Source organism: Copadichromis virginalis, linkage group LG19, assembly GCF_057382275.1.
Source record: "Copadichromis virginalis isolate Kocher_CV1m ecotype Utaka linkage group LG19, C_Virginalis_male_GT1.1, whole genome shotgun sequence".
In the NCBI taxonomy this organism is placed as follows: Eukaryota; Metazoa; Chordata; class Actinopteri; order Cichliformes; family Cichlidae; genus Copadichromis; species Copadichromis virginalis.
This window is the reverse complement of record NC_140636.1, coordinates 15,789,385-15,808,869: the sequence shown is the minus strand read 5'-3', so window position 1 is coordinate 15,808,869 and position 19,485 is coordinate 15,789,385. Positions and strand designations below refer to the sequence as shown.

The 19,485-nt window shown below is 46.9% G+C and overlaps 1 protein-coding gene across 9 annotated transcripts; it reads right to left on the bottom strand.

The window, feature by feature from the left end:
• Window positions 1-6,650: 6,650 nt before the first annotated feature.
• On the bottom strand, window positions 6,651-18,330 carry LOC146685814 (uncharacterized). Of its 9 annotated transcripts, none has more exons than XR_014916672.1 (5): window positions 17,886-18,330; window positions 16,680-17,793; window positions 15,597-15,849; window positions 9,686-10,965; window positions 9,487-9,594 (listed from the first exon to the last, which is right to left on the bottom strand). XR_014916672.1 is itself a non-coding variant. In XM_085441040.1 (4 exons), the coding sequence occupies exons 1-2, from the start codon at window positions 14,243-14,245 to the stop codon at window positions 10,945-10,947; spliced, it is 1,761 nt and encodes a 586-aa protein (XP_085297166.1). In that variant the 5' UTR covers window positions 14,246-14,513; the 3' UTR covers window positions 9,487-9,594; window positions 9,686-9,938; window positions 10,776-10,944. The 9 variants fall into 9 exon arrangements, 4 of the variants coding, with proteins under 4 accessions (XP_085297167.1, XP_085297166.1, XP_085297168.1 ...); XR_014916670.1 differs by having other exon boundaries at window positions 15,597-16,869; window positions 17,364-17,793; XR_014916669.1 differs by having other exon boundaries at window positions 15,597-17,793.
• Between the last annotated feature and the right edge of the window lie 1,155 nt (window positions 18,331-19,485).

Below are 19,485 nucleotides of genomic sequence, written 5' to 3'. Positions count from 1 at the left end.
ACTTTAGAAGATTTCATCATTACTTCAGACTGATGATAGTTTCACTTTCTTAAATACCTTGTCTCCAAATAAGCGTGGTTTATAAAAAACAGTCACAGTGTTCGAGCCTCCCACAGTTCCCTGCTTCTCTCACGTATAGATTTCTTTTTAGTGTTTTTGTATTTTCTGTTACTCCAAACCTACGTTTCAGTGGCAAGGTACTTCCTTCCTGACCGGGAGCAAAGACTTTCTGTGTGTACCTTTCTGCATGTCTTCAGGCTTGTTTCTCAGCGTGCCCTTCAGAGTGCAGAAAATTGCATTACAGTCCTGGCAGAAATTTTCCCGACGCAAAATGGTAACCCAATCTTTCATCCTTAATGAGGACATATTTCATGGCAAATGCACGATCACTTAAACTGTTCACCTCACATTACTCAAATCACATTTTTCCTGACAGGGACAAGTGATACCCGCACAACTCAAATGTCCAGAAATGTCTGAAGGCCAGAAGCTTAACATGATATATTGTTTTAGAATAAATAATAAGTGTAGCTCTGAGCATTTTCACTGCTTTGCTTGAGAGAGAGGACACTGTGCCCATGTTCACATATCCTTACAAGGCAGGGTGTTTGTTTAATACAGCCCATCACTTCTGTGTCTTTTTAGTAGCACAGCGAGAGGAAGACAAACACCCTAATGACATCATGATCTGGTGTTCATTTGATAGTTTTGAACATAGGCAGCCCACCTGGTTTTGATTTTGCAGCTTGAATGCCGGTCGGGGTTACCTTATTTTATTGGAAATCTTGTTCATATATTCCCTGCCTGGTCCTCACTGACCTCTGACAGCTCCCATGGGGCTCATGGGTACATCCAGGAAGCACTAAGCTGCTGTGTTTCGCATGCTGCTCGTTGAGATGACACCCAGTTTGAAGTGAGTTTGTATAGGCCTCCTATTTAGTCACTCATGGTTCGAGAGAAGGAAGTGGTGGTGTCTTGTCACTGAACTGTAATGAGCTGTTTGACTCAGTAATGAAAGAGGCGTGGTGCCCGAGACACGAGCCAGCACGACTGTATTTTGTTACAAAGACAAGCTGGCGTAGCAGTAATGTTAGACACACATTACACATTAACACACATTGAGCAGACACGTCAGTCTCAAAATGTACAGTACATGCACACACAGTATGGTTTAGCACTGTGATGAAATCATTTCGTTATTTGGCTTAGAGTGCTTTTAAAGGTTTGATCAGCTGGTACAAGCTTAATACAAAAACTGCAAACCAAAGGGTTTTAATAGATTTTGTAAGGAAAGCAGAATGTGAATCTTACAAAGGGTCTTCCCACTCCAGCTGTGGAAAATGCTCTGCAATGTATTGATGATGACAGGGCTTTAGATAAGGCCCTGGAATCCCATATGATTATAGTAAATAGAAGATATCTTGGCAGTGAAGCGCTTCATCTTTGTCCAAATAATATAATCAAACAGTGACATTTATTTGTAATCTTTGTGAGAATAACTTAAATGTTTCCTTCTGAGACTTTTCAGTTTTTTCATCTTACAATGCAGCTTACCAGTTTTTTTTTTCCATTTCACACACACGCACACACACACGCGCGCGCACACACACGCACACACACGCACACACACACACACACGCACACTTGACTGTGTGATTTATTAACCACTAGTGTATTTATTTCAGGAGTTGCTTGGCCAGTCCTGTGTTTTTGCTAAGGCATAAAGCACGCTAAATCACACAAGTCCCCACAAAGCTCAATCGTGCAATGCTCTTTCAGGAACAGCCCAAATCCATGTGAGATATAAAATAGTGAATAATAGCTTTGGACTTAGCTGGGATAGACCCTGACACTGGGGCACTGCTTTGCTTCAAACATAACGTTTCTTTTCCTTGACATGGATCACAATCCTGATGTAAAGCTGGCATTCTGTTCTGATTTAGACTAATAATTTACTGCATCTGGCATCAGGGTCTGTGCAACAAGACCAAAGGCACAGCACAAACTTTCAAGAAGAACATAATATTTCTGCAACCTAATCAGTTTAAGATGACCCTCTTCTTTGTGAAAAACACAATTTGCTGCTTCTAGCAGACTTTCTAGACTTGCTGAACCATTAATATAGATATAATCACAGGTCTCTTCCAGAGGATTTTACCCTCAGAGGGAATTCCTCTCTGGTGTGTGCCTGACTCCCTTCAAAGCCAAAGTGTGACTTACAAATGGCTTGCTGTGAATGAGTGACGGAGGACATGAGAGAAGTCCAACAGTCTCTTTGTGGAGTATAAATGTTGCTCAAAGGGAGATAAAAGCACATGCACTGGCATCCCCTACCACTGGAGTATGTTTTTAAAAACTCAGTTTTATACATTAATCATGTGTTTTCTTTGCAACTGATTCTTATAAGCTTAAAGATCATTTACAGCAGCCTTCAGCTAAAGCCAATTAAAACACCTTCACTAAAACTGAGTAATCACATCCTGTCCTGATTCATCTTACAATATCATGAAGGTTGCAAGACTCAGCAGATCCGAATGACAAGACACTCATCAGAATGACAAAGTGAAACACGGGCCCGCTACCCCGCCATCAAAGCAAGTTCAGAGCTGCCTTTTTGAAAAACAATGGTGCAACAGCTAATGTGGCTCATTGAAACGCTCGGCTGGCCATGAATGGCCACATTTCCCCACGATAAAAGACGTCTTCAGAGGTGAGACTGTGTCACTTCGACTGGCGCCTGGCTTCACCTGAGTGCATAACCTCACCAGCGTCAGGTCAGCAATCTCTGTAGCTAAATACACACAATTACTGTATATTTGAGCATCAGGAAATATATTCCATCAGCTCAGCAGTTTGCTCAGTGCCAAAGTCCCTCAACACCCTGTGTTATTTGTGTTAAATTTAAAGCTGCCAGTATAATCCACTTATAAGTCTGATTCTAATTTATAATTCAGTGTATAGGCATCAATAATACAATTATTATATTCCCATGTTCCATATTTTCCATGCAGTATTTGATTGTAGGGGTAGTATATACTGTACTCTGTATTGTATTTGTGCATGTACAGTATATGTGCCCTACCACAGGGAGTATGCTTGCCATTGCTAACCCACAAAGGGAGGGAGTGGTGGGCTGCGGGCCACTGACTTTGGCCAGCTGTTGTTAGAATTATACAGCGTGGTCAGATCAACTGAGGGTGACCCTGCTTGCTGAAGGCAAACACACAAATAGGATTTGGTAGAAGAGCAGGATCCAAATAATCCAATAAATATTTAAAGTTCAGGAAATTCTTAGCTTGATTTGGTTTAATTGACTTGCTCTGGCAAGAATGCTGCTTTATTGCACTACAGTGTGTATTTAGCAGTGCAGTAATATCCAAACTTTATTACATTTTGGCACACTATATTTTTGGCTTTTAATAATCAGTTTAGGAGAACTGCAACTGAACAAATTGTCATTCAGAACCTTTTTGTCTAAAGATACATATGCATATGTTACGGGAGGTCTGTTAAGAGAGCCTCCGTGCAAAAAGAATAGGAATTCTAGTAGGGACCAGCAACAAACCACCACGCACACACTGCAATGGGTTACACAAAATTTATTTGTTCTTCCTCTAGGCAAACTACCGGCTGAAGACAACCCCGGCCAGGGATCCAAAGCCCAAAGACCACCGCGGTCCGAGTTCTTCGCCTAGTTACAAACAGGGGAGAGAGGGTCACTGCACGAACACGCAACCAACACGTATCAATCCTGCAGCTCCCTAAAACAGGTTTGCCACCCACCTTTTCAGGCTTTAACTTTGTTCGAGGCTGGGTCTCCACATTACCTCCCGGCAGTTAAACTTCCCCGAGCTGGTCCAGTTCTTCTTATCGGGGCGCAGGAGGTCTCCAGTCTAGTGCTCGTTTTCCTCTTTTCCAACACGTCCCTTTTTTTCCAGCACGTCCTCTCTTTTCCAGCACGTCCTCTCACAGCTCCATAGGAATACGTCCTCCTTTCCACGTCCTCCGTTTCGTTAAAAGCAAAAACCAGGCCAGGCTAAAAAAAAATCCTTTCTATTAAAAATGCGCACACTTTGTCCTGGATCTCCGGGGCTCTCCTGCTTCACCGAGGTCCTACTAAAAACAACAACAACACTTCCTGCTTCCTCTCCCCTTTATAAAGAGGAACTCCAATCAGCCGCTCCCTGTATTCAACTCCGCCTCACTGGCAGCTGGGCTAGAGTAAAATCTCCCCTCCCACACAGGTGCAACAACCGTAAATAAACACAAAAACATGCAATTAATCCAAAACAAACTCAAAAACAAAACCAACAAAACTTAGGGGGGGGGTTTCTCTCCGTCCTTTCCCACCATGCTATACTCCGTAACACCCACCCCAACTTTTTCCTAGCCCGTCCTCGGGCACTCTACTAAGTATATCGAGGTGGGGGCTTCCCGAGATTTTCACGGGCAGATCTCCTTAAACCCTCCTGAGTTGCAGGGGCGGACTTGTTGGAGGACGGATAGTGACCTGGCCCTGGCATCTGCTGTGCCATACTCCATAGAAGTAACCACTGGTCTGAGGCTGTCGCTATATCATGCGCAGCTGCCGTTCCTGGTTCTAAGGCGCCACCTCCTGTTTTATCATTGACGGAAGGCAAGAAAGTACATATGCGCAGGCGATTACGATGGACCACTCTAACAGGCCCATCTTTACCTTCTGGCCGAACTCTGTAGACTGGGTTCATAGGGTTTGGCTGGCCAACTACAATTTGGATCTCTTCCTCCCAGTGTGCTGCCAGTTTACCCTGTCCGTCCCTTCTTGTCGTATGGACTAGAACCCTTTCCCCCGGGAGCAATGGTGCTGCCCTAGCCCCAACATCATACCTGTCCTTCATCCGGCCTGCAGCCTTCTGGCTGCTCTTTTCCACCATCTGCTATGCCAGCCTCAAGCGCTCATGATGTCTCCTCACCCACTCCTGCGTCGTGGTTGACTCCATGGGTCTCTTCGTCCCCATAAACAGCTCGCCTGGCAGACGAGCATTCCATCCAAACATCAGGTAATGGGGGGTGTAACCTGTAGACGCATGGACAGACTTATTATAAGCCTGGAGCAGTTCAGGCAAACATTGTACCCACCGAGTCCGCCTCTCTTCCTCTAGGGTGGACAGCATATTTATTAATGTCTGATTGAAACGTTCACAGGCCCCATTTCCCTGAGGATGATAGGCAGTAGTTCGACTTTTCCGACAATTATAATACTGACAGAGCTCCTTTATGAGGGCGGACTCGAAATTAGCACCTTGATCCGAGTGCAGTTGTTCTGGGCATCCAATTGGCTGAATAATATGTTTCAACAACATCTTCGCTGTAGTTGCAGCGGTCTGGTCCCTGGTAGGTATTGCCCAAGCATACTTTGTAAACAAATCAGTGGCGACCAAAATGTACTGGTATGAGTCTGCCGGTCTACCTAATGTCAGGAAATCAACTGCCACGGTTTGGAGAGGTGCGTGTGTAAGAACAGGACTAAGTGGGGCCTGACCGTCACCACGACCTTTATGACGTACACACCGTTCACAGGATGTTGTCCAGTCCCGCACTCTCTTCTCCATTTGAAGCCAATAAAAACTACGGCGCAGCATCGAAAGTGTCTTTGCCACCCCCAAATGACCATTCCTTTCATGGAAAGCCTTCCATGTTGGTTGCTGTTCCTCCAAAGGAACAAGGATTTGGTAGTACGCCTCACAGGTGTTGGAATCCACCCCCCTGCGGACCAGAACACCCTCCAACAACTCCAGCCGTGACCATTGTTTCATGTAGTTTAAGACTGCAGTAGGCTCCTGGCGTCTTTCCTCCCCAGATGGCATCTTTCCTCGGGCCATGTAGTATCTCACTCTATGCAGCGTGGGGTCCTGCTCTTGTAAGCCTTGCCAGCATCCTGGATCCCAATCGATGTTCACAGCCTGAACCCATGCTTTTTCGTCCACCCTCTGTGGAGGCACCAAATCCTGGGGTTGCACCTGCAATGGCATTCTAGACAGAACATCAGCATTCACATTTTCCTGGCCAGGCCGATACTTAATATCAAATTGATAATTTGCGAGCTGGGCTACCCACCGTTGTTCCACTGCGCCCACTTTGGAAGTCGATAAATGGACCAATGGATTATTATCAGTATAAACTGTGAACAGAGACCCCCATAGATAATCTTTAAATTTCTCAGTCACCGCCCACTTCAAAGCGAGCAGCTCCAGTTTAAAGGAGCTATAGTTTGCATCATCCCTTTCGGCGGGTGCTAAGCTTCTGCTAGCATAGGCTATCACACATTCCTTCCCATCTTGTACTTGAGACAATACTGCACCAAGGCCCACTTTACTGGCATCCGTATAAAGCCGGAAGGGTAATCTGAAATCAGCAAAAGCTAAAATAGGAGCCTCGAGCAATTTCTGCTTCAGAAGATCAAAGGACTGCTGACAATCCTCATCCCAATTTATGGGGATATTCTGTTTTTTATTCTTCGGTACTCCCACTAGCAGCGAGTTAAGAGGCCTAGCAACACCCGCAAACCCTGCAATGAACCGCCGATAATAACCGGCAAAGCCCAAGAAGGAACGCACCTGATGAATAGTCTGCGGGGCCGGCCACTTCTGTACAGCAGCAATCTTATCAGGGTCCGGAGCCACACCCTCACTGTTCACCAGGTGACCCAGGAACTTCACCTGTTGCTGGAAAAGAACACATTTATCAGGTCGCAACTTCAGCCCATAGCTCTTCAATCTTGCAAACACTGCCTGCAGATGTTCTAGGTGGCTGTCAAAATCCGGTGAATATACTATCACATCATCCAGATAGACAAAAGCGGACTCTGTGATTTGACTTCCCAAACAACTCTGCATCAACCTTTGAAATGTTGCTGGAGCATTACACAATCCAAAAGGCATTCTTTCAAACTCATACAAGCCAAAAGGAGTACAAAATGCAGTTTTTTCCCTGTCAGCTTCAGAAACTTTCACTTGCCAATACCCACTTGCTAGATCAAGGGTGGAGTAGTATTTTGATTTAGTCAGCATCGTCAAGGTCTCTTCAATTCTAGGTAATGGATGGGCGTCTTTATGTGTCACTGCATTCAACTTGCGGTAATCCACACAAAATCTCAATTCCCCATTCTTTTTCCTTACCAGGACAATGGGTGCTGCCCAGGGACTTGTACTCTCTCGCACCACCCCTGATCGAATCATATTATTCAGCAATTCTCGCACTTCCTGATACATTTTAGGGGGGATTGGCCTATACCGCTCTCTAATAGGAGGTGCCATACCTGTCGGAATAGAGTGCGTAATTACATCTGTGTGGCCATAATCCTCTTCGTCGGCAGCAAACACATCGCCCCACTTCCTCAAGAGACCATTTAACTTTTCCTGCTCCTCCATAGATAGATTCGACCGCCCTTGTGTCATAACTTCAATGTGAGGAGCTTTACCAGATGGTTCCGAGCTCACCTGGGATACGCCCACTTCAACGATGCCTGGCCTGGTTTGCTCAAACGTGACTTCAAAAGGTTCCTGAATGTCGACATTTTCCGTGGAGAATGTAGCCAGGGCCTCATAACGTCGTAACGTAATAGGAAAAGGATTGAGATTCCTTACTTTGATGGGGACCCGGCCTCTATAGACAGTTCCTAGCGATCGAGCAACGGCAACTGTACTAGGCCCTTCCAATGGCTCCACCAAGATACATTGTCCTTTCCTCAGTGTCTGTGGGGCCCTAGCCCAAATCACCTGCTCACTGTGCTCAGGGATCTTCACCGGGTGGCGGTAAGCGGGTCGCAGGGTCCCTACTTGTGGTACGGGGACAGCTGCCTGAATTCTTTGACAGTCCTGAAAAGCAGATGCCCACGCTTGTTGAGCGTCTACAGTCGAGCCAACAGGCCAGGTCTGGGTCTGCGTCTGAGGTTTCAAAAAAACACATCCCAACATGGAACGATGATGTTCATACCTAATATAGGTAATGCATTAGAATTATTGGGGTCGTCCTTTGAAATCACAATTCCCATATCTTTCAGGGTAATGTCTCCCACCTGTACTTCAGCTAACACATAGCCCACGTAAGGAATAGCCAATCCATTCGCGGCCTTCAGCTTTAGCCAATTAAGATCACTCTCTTTCCCCGGCTCCTGTTCACCAAACAATCTCCTAAAACAGGCTTGTGGCATTAATGTTACATTAGACCCAGTATCCAGCAAAAATGTCACTTCTTTACCATCAATGAATACTTCTACTTGACGGCATGCCCCTAAAAATTGAGGGTGGTTTAACTGAGTTGGACCACTATCATCCTTTCCAATCACCTGGCCCATAGCGACTGGATTTACTCGTTTAAAGCCATCTGAGATGAAGTGCCCCGACACTCTCTTGCCATGTGTCCACTAACTCCACACCTACTACAAATAGGCTGCCCATGCTCATCCCACTTGTGCCGTGGTCGCTCCACTAACCGTGGGGTTTGCTTTGTCACCGGGGGTGGCTCGGACACTTCAACACCTCCCCTATATTGAGGGGAACTAAGGTTCCACCTTTCTCGCTCACCTCTAGGAGCTGAAAACGTCCGTGGCATTGGTGCTGGTCGGACAAATTCCTTCAGCTCCTCCTGAAGAGTATTTTTGAGATCCATAATTTGTTCCTTCATTTCTGCAAGGATCTCCACTTTAAACTTATCTCTCCAATTCAGAGTATCCTGCCACTTTAAATCCCCTCTTACTACAGCACAAGCGGAGTCCTCATGTACGCCATACAGCGCATCCGCTTCCAATTGCAGAGCCTCTTTATGCACCTGTTCAAATGAGAGGTCAGGATCGTGCCTTAATAAACGCCGCAGATCACGCTGTATCTCACCCTCCCTAAGACCCAAGACAAACTGATCACGCAGGTGCAGGTCAGCCCGCCGAAACCCTTGTGGCTCTTTTGTCTGCAGGCGATGGCCCAACTCCCTTAAGCGTAACGTGAACTTTCTAATAGGCTCTTCTGTCCTTTGTCTACATTCATAAAACATGGCACGCAGGGTACCCACGGCTGTTTTGTCCCCATACAGTTCTTTAAGCTGAAGAAAGATTTTATCTGGCGTATCCCGCTCCGCTTGTTCCAGAATAAGAATTTCAGGTCGTGATTCTCCTCCTAATGCACTCAATACAAAATCACATTGCTGTTCTATCGACCACTTTTGAGCACGGAGCATTGCGCTAATTTGACTCTCCCAATCTTCATAATTCGTATTAAGCCCACAAAATTTTGGTACCCAGGGCGCACCGATAAAAAATGGTGACGCCATATTCCTGGTTTCAGATAACTCATCCGCCATATTAATCAGTCTAAGGCAGGTAGGTTTGTATACTGGTCACAAATCCTGTCGACAAACGCCAAATGTTACGGGAGGTCTGTTAAGAGAGCCTCCGTGCAAAAAGAATAGGAATTCTAGTAGGGACCAGCAACAAACCACCACGCACACACTGCAATGGGTTACACAAAATTTATTTGTTCTTCCTCTAGGCAAACTACCGGCTGAAGACAACCCCGGCCAGGGATCCAAAGCCCAAAGACCACCGCGGTCCGAGTTCTTCGCCTAGTTACAAACAGGGGAGAGAGGGTCACTGCACGAACACGCAACCAACACGTATCAATCCTGCAGCTCCTAAAACAGGTTTGCCACCCACCTTTTCAGGCTTTAACTTTGTTCGAGGCTGGGTCTCCACATTACCTCCCGGCAGTTAAACTTCCCCGAGCTGGTCCAGTTCTTCTTATCGGGGCGCAGGAGGTCTCCAGTCTAGTGCTCGTTTTCCTCTTTTCCAACACATCCCTTTTTTTCCAGCACGTCCTCTCTTTTCCAGCACGTCCTCTCACAGCTCCATAGGAATACGTCCTCCTTTCCACGTCCTCCGTTTCGTTAAAAGCAAAAACCAGGCCAGGCTAAAAAAAAATCCTTTCTATTAAAAATGCGCACACTTTGTCCTGGATCTCCGGGGCTCTCCTGCTTCACCGAGGTCCTACTAAAAACAACAACAACACTTCCTGCTTCCTCTCCCCTTTATAAAGAGGAACTCCAATCAGCCGCTCCCTGTATTCAACTCCGCCTCACTGGCAGCTGGGCTAGAGTAAAATCTCCCCTCCCACACAGGTGCAACAACCGTAAATAAACACAAAAACATGCAATTAATCCAAAACAAACTCAAAAACAAAACCAACAAAACTTAGGGGGGGGGGGGGGGGGTTCTCTCCGTCCTTTCCCACCATGCTATACTCCGTAACACCCACCCCAACTTTTTCCTAGCCCGTCCTCGGGCACTCTACTAAGTATATCGAGGTGGGGGCTTCCCGAGATTTTCACGGGCAGATCTCCTTAAACCCTCCTGAGTTGCAGGGGCGGACTTGTTGGAGGACGGATAGTGACCTGGCCCTGGCATCTGCTGTGCCATACTCCATAGAAGTAACCACTGGTCTGAGGCTGTCGCTATATCATGCGCAGCTGCCGTTCCTGGTTCTAAGGCGCCACCTCCTGTTTTATCATTGACGGAAGGCAAGAAAGTACATATGCGCAGGCGATTACGATGGACCACTCTAACAGGCCCATCTTTACCTTCTGGCCGAACTCTGTAGACTGGGTTCATAGGGTTTGGCTGGCCAACTACAATTTGGATCTCTTCCTCCCAGTGTGCTGCCAGTTTACCCTGTCCGTCCCTTCTTGTCGTATGGACTAGAACCCTTTCCCCCGGGAGCAATGGTGCTGCCCTAGCCCCAACATCATACCTGTCCTTCATCCGGCCTGCAGCCTTCTGGCTGCTCTTTTCCACCATCTGGTATGCCAGCCTCAAGCGCTCATGATGTCTCCTCACCCACTCCTGCGTCGTGGTTGACTCCATGGGTCTCTTCGTCCCCATAAACAGCTCGCCTGGCAGACGAGCATTCCATCCAAACATCAGGTAATGGGGGGTGTAACCTGTAGACGCATGGACAGACTTATTATAAGCCTGGAGCAGTTCGGGCAAACATTGTACCCACCGAGTCCGCCTCTCTTCCTCTAGGGTGGACAGCATATTTATTAATGTCTGATTGAAACGTTCACAGGCCCCATTTCCCTGAGGATGATAGGCAGTAGTTCGACTTTTCCGACAATTATAATACTGACAGAGCTCCTTTATGAGGGCGGACTCGAAATTAGCACCTTGATCCGAGTGCAGTTGTTCTGGGCATCCAATTGGCTGAATAATATGTTTCAACAACATCTTCGCTGTAGTTGCAGCGGTCTGGTCCCTGGTAGGTATTGCCCAAGCATACTTTGTAAACAAATCAGTGGCGACCAAAATGTACTGGTATGAGTCTGCCGGTCTACCTAATGTCAGGAAATCAACTGCCACGGTTTGGAGAGGTGCGTGTGTAAGAACAGGACTAAGTGGGGCCTGACCGTCACCACGACCTTTATGACGTACACACCGTTCACAGGATGTTGTCCAGTCCCGCACTCTCTTCTCCATTTGAAGCCAATAAAAACTACGGCGCAGCATCGAAAGTGTCTTTGCCACCCCCAAATGACCATTCCTTTCATGGAAAGCCTTCCATGTTGGTTGCTGTTCCTCCAAAGGAACAAGGATTTGGTAGTACGCCTCACAGGTGTTGGAATCCACCCCCCTGCGGACCAGAACACCCTCCAACAACTCCAGCCGTGACCATTGTTTCATGTAGTTTAAGACTGCAGTAGGCTCCTGGCGTCTTTCCTCCCCAGATGGCATCTTTCCTCGGGCCATGTAGTATCTCACTCTATGCAGCGTGGGGTCCTGCTCTTGTAAGCCTTGCCAGCATCCTGGATCCCAATCGATGTTCACAGCCTGAACCCATGCTTTTTCGTCCACCCTCTGTGGAGGCACCAAATCGTGGGGTTGCACCTGCAATGGCATTCTAGACAGAACATCAGCATTCACATTTTCCTGGCCAGGCCGATACTTAATATCAAATTGATAATTTGCGAGCTGGGCTACCCACCGTTGTTCCACTGCGCCCACTTTGGAAGTCGATAAATGGACCAATGGATTATTATCAGTATAAACTGTGAACAGAGACCCCCATAGATAATCTTTAAATTTCTCAGTCACCGCCCACTTCAAAGCGAGCAGCTCCAGTTTAAAGGAGCTATAGTTTGCATCATCCCTTTCGGCGGGTGCTAAGCTTCTGCTAGCATAGGCTATCACACATTCCTTCCCATCTTGTACTTGAGACAGTACTGCACCAAGGCCCACTTTACTGGCATCCGTATAAAGCCGGAAGGGTAATCTGAAATCAGCAAAAGCTAAAATAGGAGCCTCGAGCAATTTCTGCTTCAGAAGATCAAAGGACTGCTGACAATCCTCATCCCAATTTATGGGGATATTCTGTTTTTTATTCTTCGGTACTCCCACTAGCAGCAAGTTAAGAGGCCTAGCAACACCCGCAAACCCTGCAATGAACCGCCGATAATAACCGGCAAAGCCCAAGAAGGAACGCACCTGATGAATAGTCTGCGGGGCCGGCCACTTCTGTACAGCGGCAATCTTATCAGGGTCCGGAGCCACACCCTCACTGTTCACCAGGTGACCCAGGAACTTCACCTGTTGCTGGAAAAGAACACATTTATCAGGTCGCAACTTCAGCCCATAGCTCTTCAATCTTGCAAACACTGCCTGCAGATGTTCTAGGTGGCTGTCAAAATCCGGTGAATATACTATCACATCATCCAGATAGACAAAAGCGGACTCTGTGATTTGACTTCCCAAACAACTCTGCATCAACCTTTGAAATGTTGCTGGAGCATTACACAATCCAAAAGGCATTCTTTCAAACTCATACAAGCCAAAAGGAGTACAAAATGCAGTTTTTTCCCTGTCAGCTTCAGAAACTTTCACTTGCCAATACCCACTTGCTAGATCAAGGGTGGAGTAGTATTTTGATTTAGTCAGCATCGTCAAGGTCTCTTCAATTCTAGGTAATGGATGGGCGTCTTTATGTGTCACTGCATTCAACTTGCGGTAATCCACACAAAATCTCAATTCCCCATTCTTTTTCCTTACCAGGACAATGGGTGCTGCCCAGGGACTTGTACTCTCTCGCACCACCCCTGATCGAATCATATTATTCAGCAATTCTCGCACTTCCTGATACATTTTATGGGGGATTGGCCTATACCGCTCTCTAATAGGAGGTGCCATACCTGTCGGAATAGAGTGCGTAATTACATCTGTGTGGCCATAATCCTCTTCGTCGGCAGCAAACACATCGCCCCACTTCCTCAAGAGACCATTTAACTTTTCCTGCTCCTCCATAGATAGATTCGACCGCCCTTGTGTCATAACTTCAATGTGAGGAGCTTTACCAGATGGTTCCGAGCTCACCTGGGATACGCCCACTTCAACGATGCCTGGCCTGGTTTGCTCAAACGTGACTTCAAAAGGTTCCTGAATGTCGACATTTTCCGTGGAGAATGTAGCCAGGGCCTCATAACGTCGTAACGTAATAGGAAAAGGATTGAGATTCCTTACTTTGATGGGGACCCGGCCTCTATAGACAGTTCCTAGCGATCGAGCAACGGCAACTGTACTAGGCCCTTCCAATGGCTCCACCAAGATACATTGTCCTTTCCTCAGTGTCTGTGGGGCCCTAGCCCAAATCACCTGCTCACTGTGCTCAGGGATCTTCACCGGGTGGCGGTAAGCGGGTCGCAGGGTCCCTACTTGTGGTACGGGGACAGCTGCCTGAATTCTTTGACAGTCCTGAAAAGCAGATGCCCACGCTTGTTGAGCGTCTACAGTCGAGCCAACAGGCCAGGTCTGGGTCTGCGTCTGAGGTTTCAAAAAAAACACATCCCAACATGGAACGATGATGTTCATACCTAATATAGGTAATGCATTAGAATTATTGGGGTCGTCCTTTGAAATCACAATTCCCATATCTTTCAGGGTAATGTCTCCCACCTGTACTTCAGCTAACACATAGCCCACGTAAGGAATAGCCAATCCATTCGCGGCCTTCAGCTTTAGCCAATTAAGATCACTCTCTTTCCCCGGCTCCTGTTCACCAAACAATCTCCTAAAACAGGCTTGTGGCATTAATGTTACATTAGACCCAGTATCCAGCAAAAATGTCACTTCTTTACCATCAATGAATACTTCTACTTGACAGCATGCCCCTAAAAATTGAGGGTGGTTTAACTGAGTTGGACCACTATCATCCTTTCCAATCACCTGGCCCATAGCGACTGGATTTACTCGTTTAAAGCCATCTGAGATGAAGTGCCCCGACACTCTCTTGCCATGTGTCCACTAACTCCACACCTACTACAAATAGGCTGCCCATGCTCATCCCACTTGTGCCGTGGTCGCTCCACTAACCGTGGGGTTTGCTTTGTCACCGGGGGTGGCTCGGACACTTCAACACCTCCCCTATATTGAGGGGAACTAAGGTTCCACCTTTCTCGCTCACCTCTAGGAGCTGAAAACGTCCGTGGCATTGGTGCTGGTCGGACAAATTCCTTCAGCTCCTCCTGAAGAGTATTTTTGAGATCCATAATTTGTTCCTTCATTTCTGCAAGGATCTCCACTTTAAACTTATCTCTCCAATTCAGAGTATCCTGCCACTTTAAATCCCCTCTTACTACAGCACAAGCGGAGTCCTCATGTACGCCATACAGCGCATCCGCTTCCAATTGCAGAGCCTCTTTATGCACCTGTTCAAATGAGAGGTCAGGATCGTGCCTTAATAAACGCCGCAGATCACGCTGTATCTCACCCTCCCTAAGACCCAAGACAAACTGATCACGCAGGTGCAGGTCAGCCCGCCGAAACCCTTGTGGCTCTTTTGTCTGCAGGCGATGGCCCAACTCCCTTAAGCGTAACGTGAACTTTCTAATAGGCTCTTCTGTCCTTTGTCTACATTCATAAAACATGGCACGCAGGGTACCCACGGCTGTTTTGTCCCCATACAGTTCTTTAAGCTGAAGAAAGATTTTATCTGGCGTATCCCGCTCCGCTTGTTCCAGAATAAGAATTTCAGGTCGTGATTCTCCTCCTAATGCACTCAATACAAAATCACATTGCTGTTCTATCGACCACTTTTGAGCACGGAGCATTGCGCTAATTTGACTCTCCCAATCTTCATAATTCGTATTAAGCCCACAAAATTTTGGTACCCAGGGCGCACCGATAAAAAATGGTGACGCCATATTCCTGGTTTCAGATAACTCATCCGCCATATTAATCAGTCTAAGGCAGGTAGGTTTGTATACTGGTCACAAATCCTGTCGACAAACGCCAAATGTTACGGGAGGTCTGTTAAGAGAGCCTCCGTGCAAAAAGAATAGGAATTCTAGTAGGGACCAGCAACAAACCACCACGCACACACTGCAATGGGTTACACAAAATTTATTTGTTCTTCCTCTAGGCAAACTACCGGCTGAAGACAACCCCGGCCAGGGATCCAAAGCCCAAAGACCACCGCGGTCCGAGTTCTTCGCCTAGTTACAAACAGGGGAGAGAGGGTCACTGCACGAACACGCAACCAACACGTATCAATCCTGCAGCTCCCTAAAACAGGTTTGCCACCCACCTTTTCAGGCTTTAACTTTGTTCGAGGCTGGGTCTCCACATTACCTCCCGGCAGTTAAACTTCCCCGAGCTGGTCCAGTTCTTCTTATCGGGGCGCAGGAGGTCTCCAGTCTAGTGCTCGTTTTCCTCTTTTCCAACACGTCCCTTTTTTTCCAGCACGTCCTCTCTTTTCCAGCACGTCCTCTCACAGCTCCATAGGAATACGTCCTCCTTTCCACGTCCTCCGTTTCGTTAAAAGCAAAAACCAGGCCAGGCTAAAAAAAAATCCTTTCTATTAAAAATGCGCACACTTTGTCCTGGATCTCCGGGGCTCTCCTGCTTCACCGAGGTCCTACTAAAAACAACAACAACACTTCCTGCTTCCTCTCCCCTTTATAAAGAGGAACTCCAATCAGCCGCTCCCTGTATTCAACTCCGCCTCACTGGCAGCTTTGCTAGAGTAAAATCTCCCCTCCCACACAGGTGCAACAACCGTAAATAAACACAAAAACATGCAATTAATCCAAAACAAACTCAAAAACAAAACCAACAAAACTTAGGGGGGGGGTTTCTCTCCGTCCTTTCCCACCATGCTATACTCCGTAACACCCACCCCAACTTTTTCCTAGCCCGTCCTCGGGCACTCTACTAAGTATATCGAGGTGGGGGCTTCCCGAGATTTTCACGGGCAGATCTCCTTAAACCCTCCTGAGTTGCAGGGGCGGACTTGTTGGAGGACGGATAGTGACCTGGCCCTGGCATCTGCTGTGCCATACTCCATAGAAGTAACCACTGGTCTGAGGCTGTCGCTATATCATGCGCAGCTGCCGTTCCTGGTTCTAAGGCGCCACCTCCTGTTTTATCATTGACGGAAGGCAAGAAAGTACATATGCGCAGGCGATTACGATGGACCACTCTAACAGGCCCATCTTTACCTTCTGGCCGAACTCTGTAGACTGGGTTCATAGGGTTTGGCTGGCCAACTACAATTTGGATCTCTTCCTCCCAGTGTGCTGCCAGTTTACCCTGTCCGTCCCTTCTTGTCGTATGGACTAGAACCCTTTCCCCCGGGAGCAATGGTGCTGCCCTAGCCCCAACATCATACCTGTCCTTCATCCGGCCTGCAGCCTTCTGGCTGCTCTTTTCCACCATCTGGTATGCCAGCCTCAAGCGCTCATGATGTCTCCTCACCCACTCCTGCGTCGTGGTTGACTCCATGGGTCTCTTCGTCCCCATAAACAGCTCGCCTGGCAGACGAGCATTCCATCCAAACATCAGGTAATGGGGGGTGTAACCTGTAGACGCATGGACAGACTTATTATAAGCCTGGAGCAGTTCGGGCAAACATTGTACCCACCGAGTCCGCCTCTCTTCCTCTAGGGTGGACAGCATATTTATTAATGTCTGATTGAAACGTTCACAGGCCCCATTTCCCTGAGGATGATAGGCAGTAGTTCGACTTTTCCGACAATTATAATACTGACAGAGCTCCTTTATGAGGGCGGACTCGAAATTAGCACCTTGATCCGAGTGCAGTTGTTCTAGGCATCCAATTGGCTGAATAATATGTTTCAACAACATCTTCGCTGTAGTTGCAGCGGTCTGGTCCCTGGTAGGTATTGCCCAAGCATACTTTGTAAACAAATCAGTGGCGACCAAAATGTACTGGTATGAGTCTGCCGGTCTACCTAATGTCAGGAAATCAACTGCCACGGTTTGGAGAGGTGCGTGTGTAAGAACAGGACTAAGTGGGGCCTGACCGTCACCACGACCTTTATGACGTACACACCGTTCACAGGATGTTGTCCAGTCCCGCACTCTCTTCTCCATTTGAAGCCAATAAAAACTACGGCGCAGCATCGAAAGTGTCTTTGCCACCCCCAAATGACCATTCCTTTCATGGAAAGCCTTCCATGTTGGTTGCTGTTCCTCCAAAGGAACAAGGATTTGGTAGTACGCCTCACAGGTGTTGGAATCAAATTGTCATTCAGAACCTTTTTGTCTAAAGATACATATGCATATGTTACGGGAGGTCTGTTAAGAGAGCCTCCGTGCAAAAAGAATAGGAATTCTAGTAGGGACCAGCAACAAACCACCACGCACACACTGCAATGGGTTACACAAAATTTATTTGTTCTTCCTCTAGGCAAACTACCGGCTGAAGACAACCCCGGCCAGGGATCCAAAGCCCAAAGACCACCGCGGTCCGAGTTCTTCGCCTAGTTACAAACAGGGGAGAGAGGGTCACTGCACGAACACGCAACCAACACGTATCAATCCTGCAGTTCCCTAAAACAGGTTTGCCACCCACCTTTTCAGGCTTTAACTTTGTTCGAGGCTGGGTCTCCACATTACCTCCCGGCAGTTAAACTTCCCCGAGCTGGTCCAGTTCTTCTTATCGGGGCGCAGGAGGTCTCCAGTCTAGTGCTCGTTTTCCTCTTTTCCAACACGTCCCTTTTTTTCCAGCACGTCCTCTCTTTTCCAGCACGTCCTCTCACAGCTCCATAGGAATACGTCCTCCTTTCCACGTCCTCCGTTTCGTTAAAAGCAAAAACCAGGCCAGGCTAAAAAAAAATCCTTTCTATTAAAAATGCGCACACTTTGTCCTGGATCTCTGGGGCTCTCCTGCTTCACCGAGGTCCTACTAAAAACAACAACAACACTTCCTGCTTCCTCTCCCCTTTATAAAGAGGAACTCCAATCAGCCGCTCCCTGTATTCAACTCCGCCTCACTGGCAGCTGGGCTAGAGTCAAATCTCCCCTCCCACACAGGTGCAACAACCGTAAATAAACACAAAAACATGCAATTAATCCAAAACAAACTCAAAAACAAAACCAACAAAACTTAGGGGGGGGGGGGGGGGGGGGGTTCTCTCCGTCCTTTCCCACCATGCTATACTCCGTAACACATATGTGCAAACAAACTTTTTTCCTGGTAAATTTATTAATGTCCCGTTCTAGGAAACTCCTGCTTCACTCGAACCCAAATTTTTACATGCCTGGAAATATTTTAATTGCTGTTTTTGTATTTATCTTGTAGCAAATTAAGCATTAAAATTAAATAATATCTTCCACTTGTGTCCTACAATAACCTACAATTTTAGAAATTAAATTGTTCACTTGGAAGATGCCAGAAGAAAAGAAATGCTGGTAGATGAACAAAAGTGCAACCTACTTTAAAAGCTGAAGTTAAATGTGTACCACACACACTGTCATCGATCACAGAGAAGCATTTCACACAATCATAATTATCATATTTAGCAGAAGGTTTTCAGCAGTGGGAATAAATCAATAAAGGTCAATGACTCCCTTCCTCTAGCTGCTAATGTTCCTCTATCCTCCCCCCTGTTGGAACTGCAAAACCAGCATCAATACTCCCACCTACTGGCCAATGCTTATTAGTGTACACCCCTGCAGTCCTTTTGCCCTTTTTCTCAACCCCCCACCACCCGCCTCCAGGCTCCTCTTCCTGCTGCAGGAATGGTAAAGTGATCTGTCGGCCCCTGAGTGCTTTTTGCTGTCAGTGGTGTTGACGTGGGATGCAATAGAAACCCAGCTATGGCCACCTTGATGTAGGAGACATGCTTGGCTTTGCAGTGTACACTCAGAAAAGTCAACTAAGGCACTTGTTTGATTGCTTAGATATAAAAATGCTTAATGAATATAAATATATTGTGTTCATGGTTATTAAAGGATTCCTTCTTGTTGGTTGTATCTTAAGAAAACTCAGATCAACTATATCTATATGTGTTCATCCAATGACAATTAATTACTTCAAAGCAGTGACAATTTCAAGTGCATGTTCCACACTTGGAAAACGTTCAAATCCAAGCAAGTGGGAAAAAATGTCAGAAGGCTGTTAAACTAACACATCTTCAGAGCTAACAGTTGCAGAACAGATGCAAAAATGT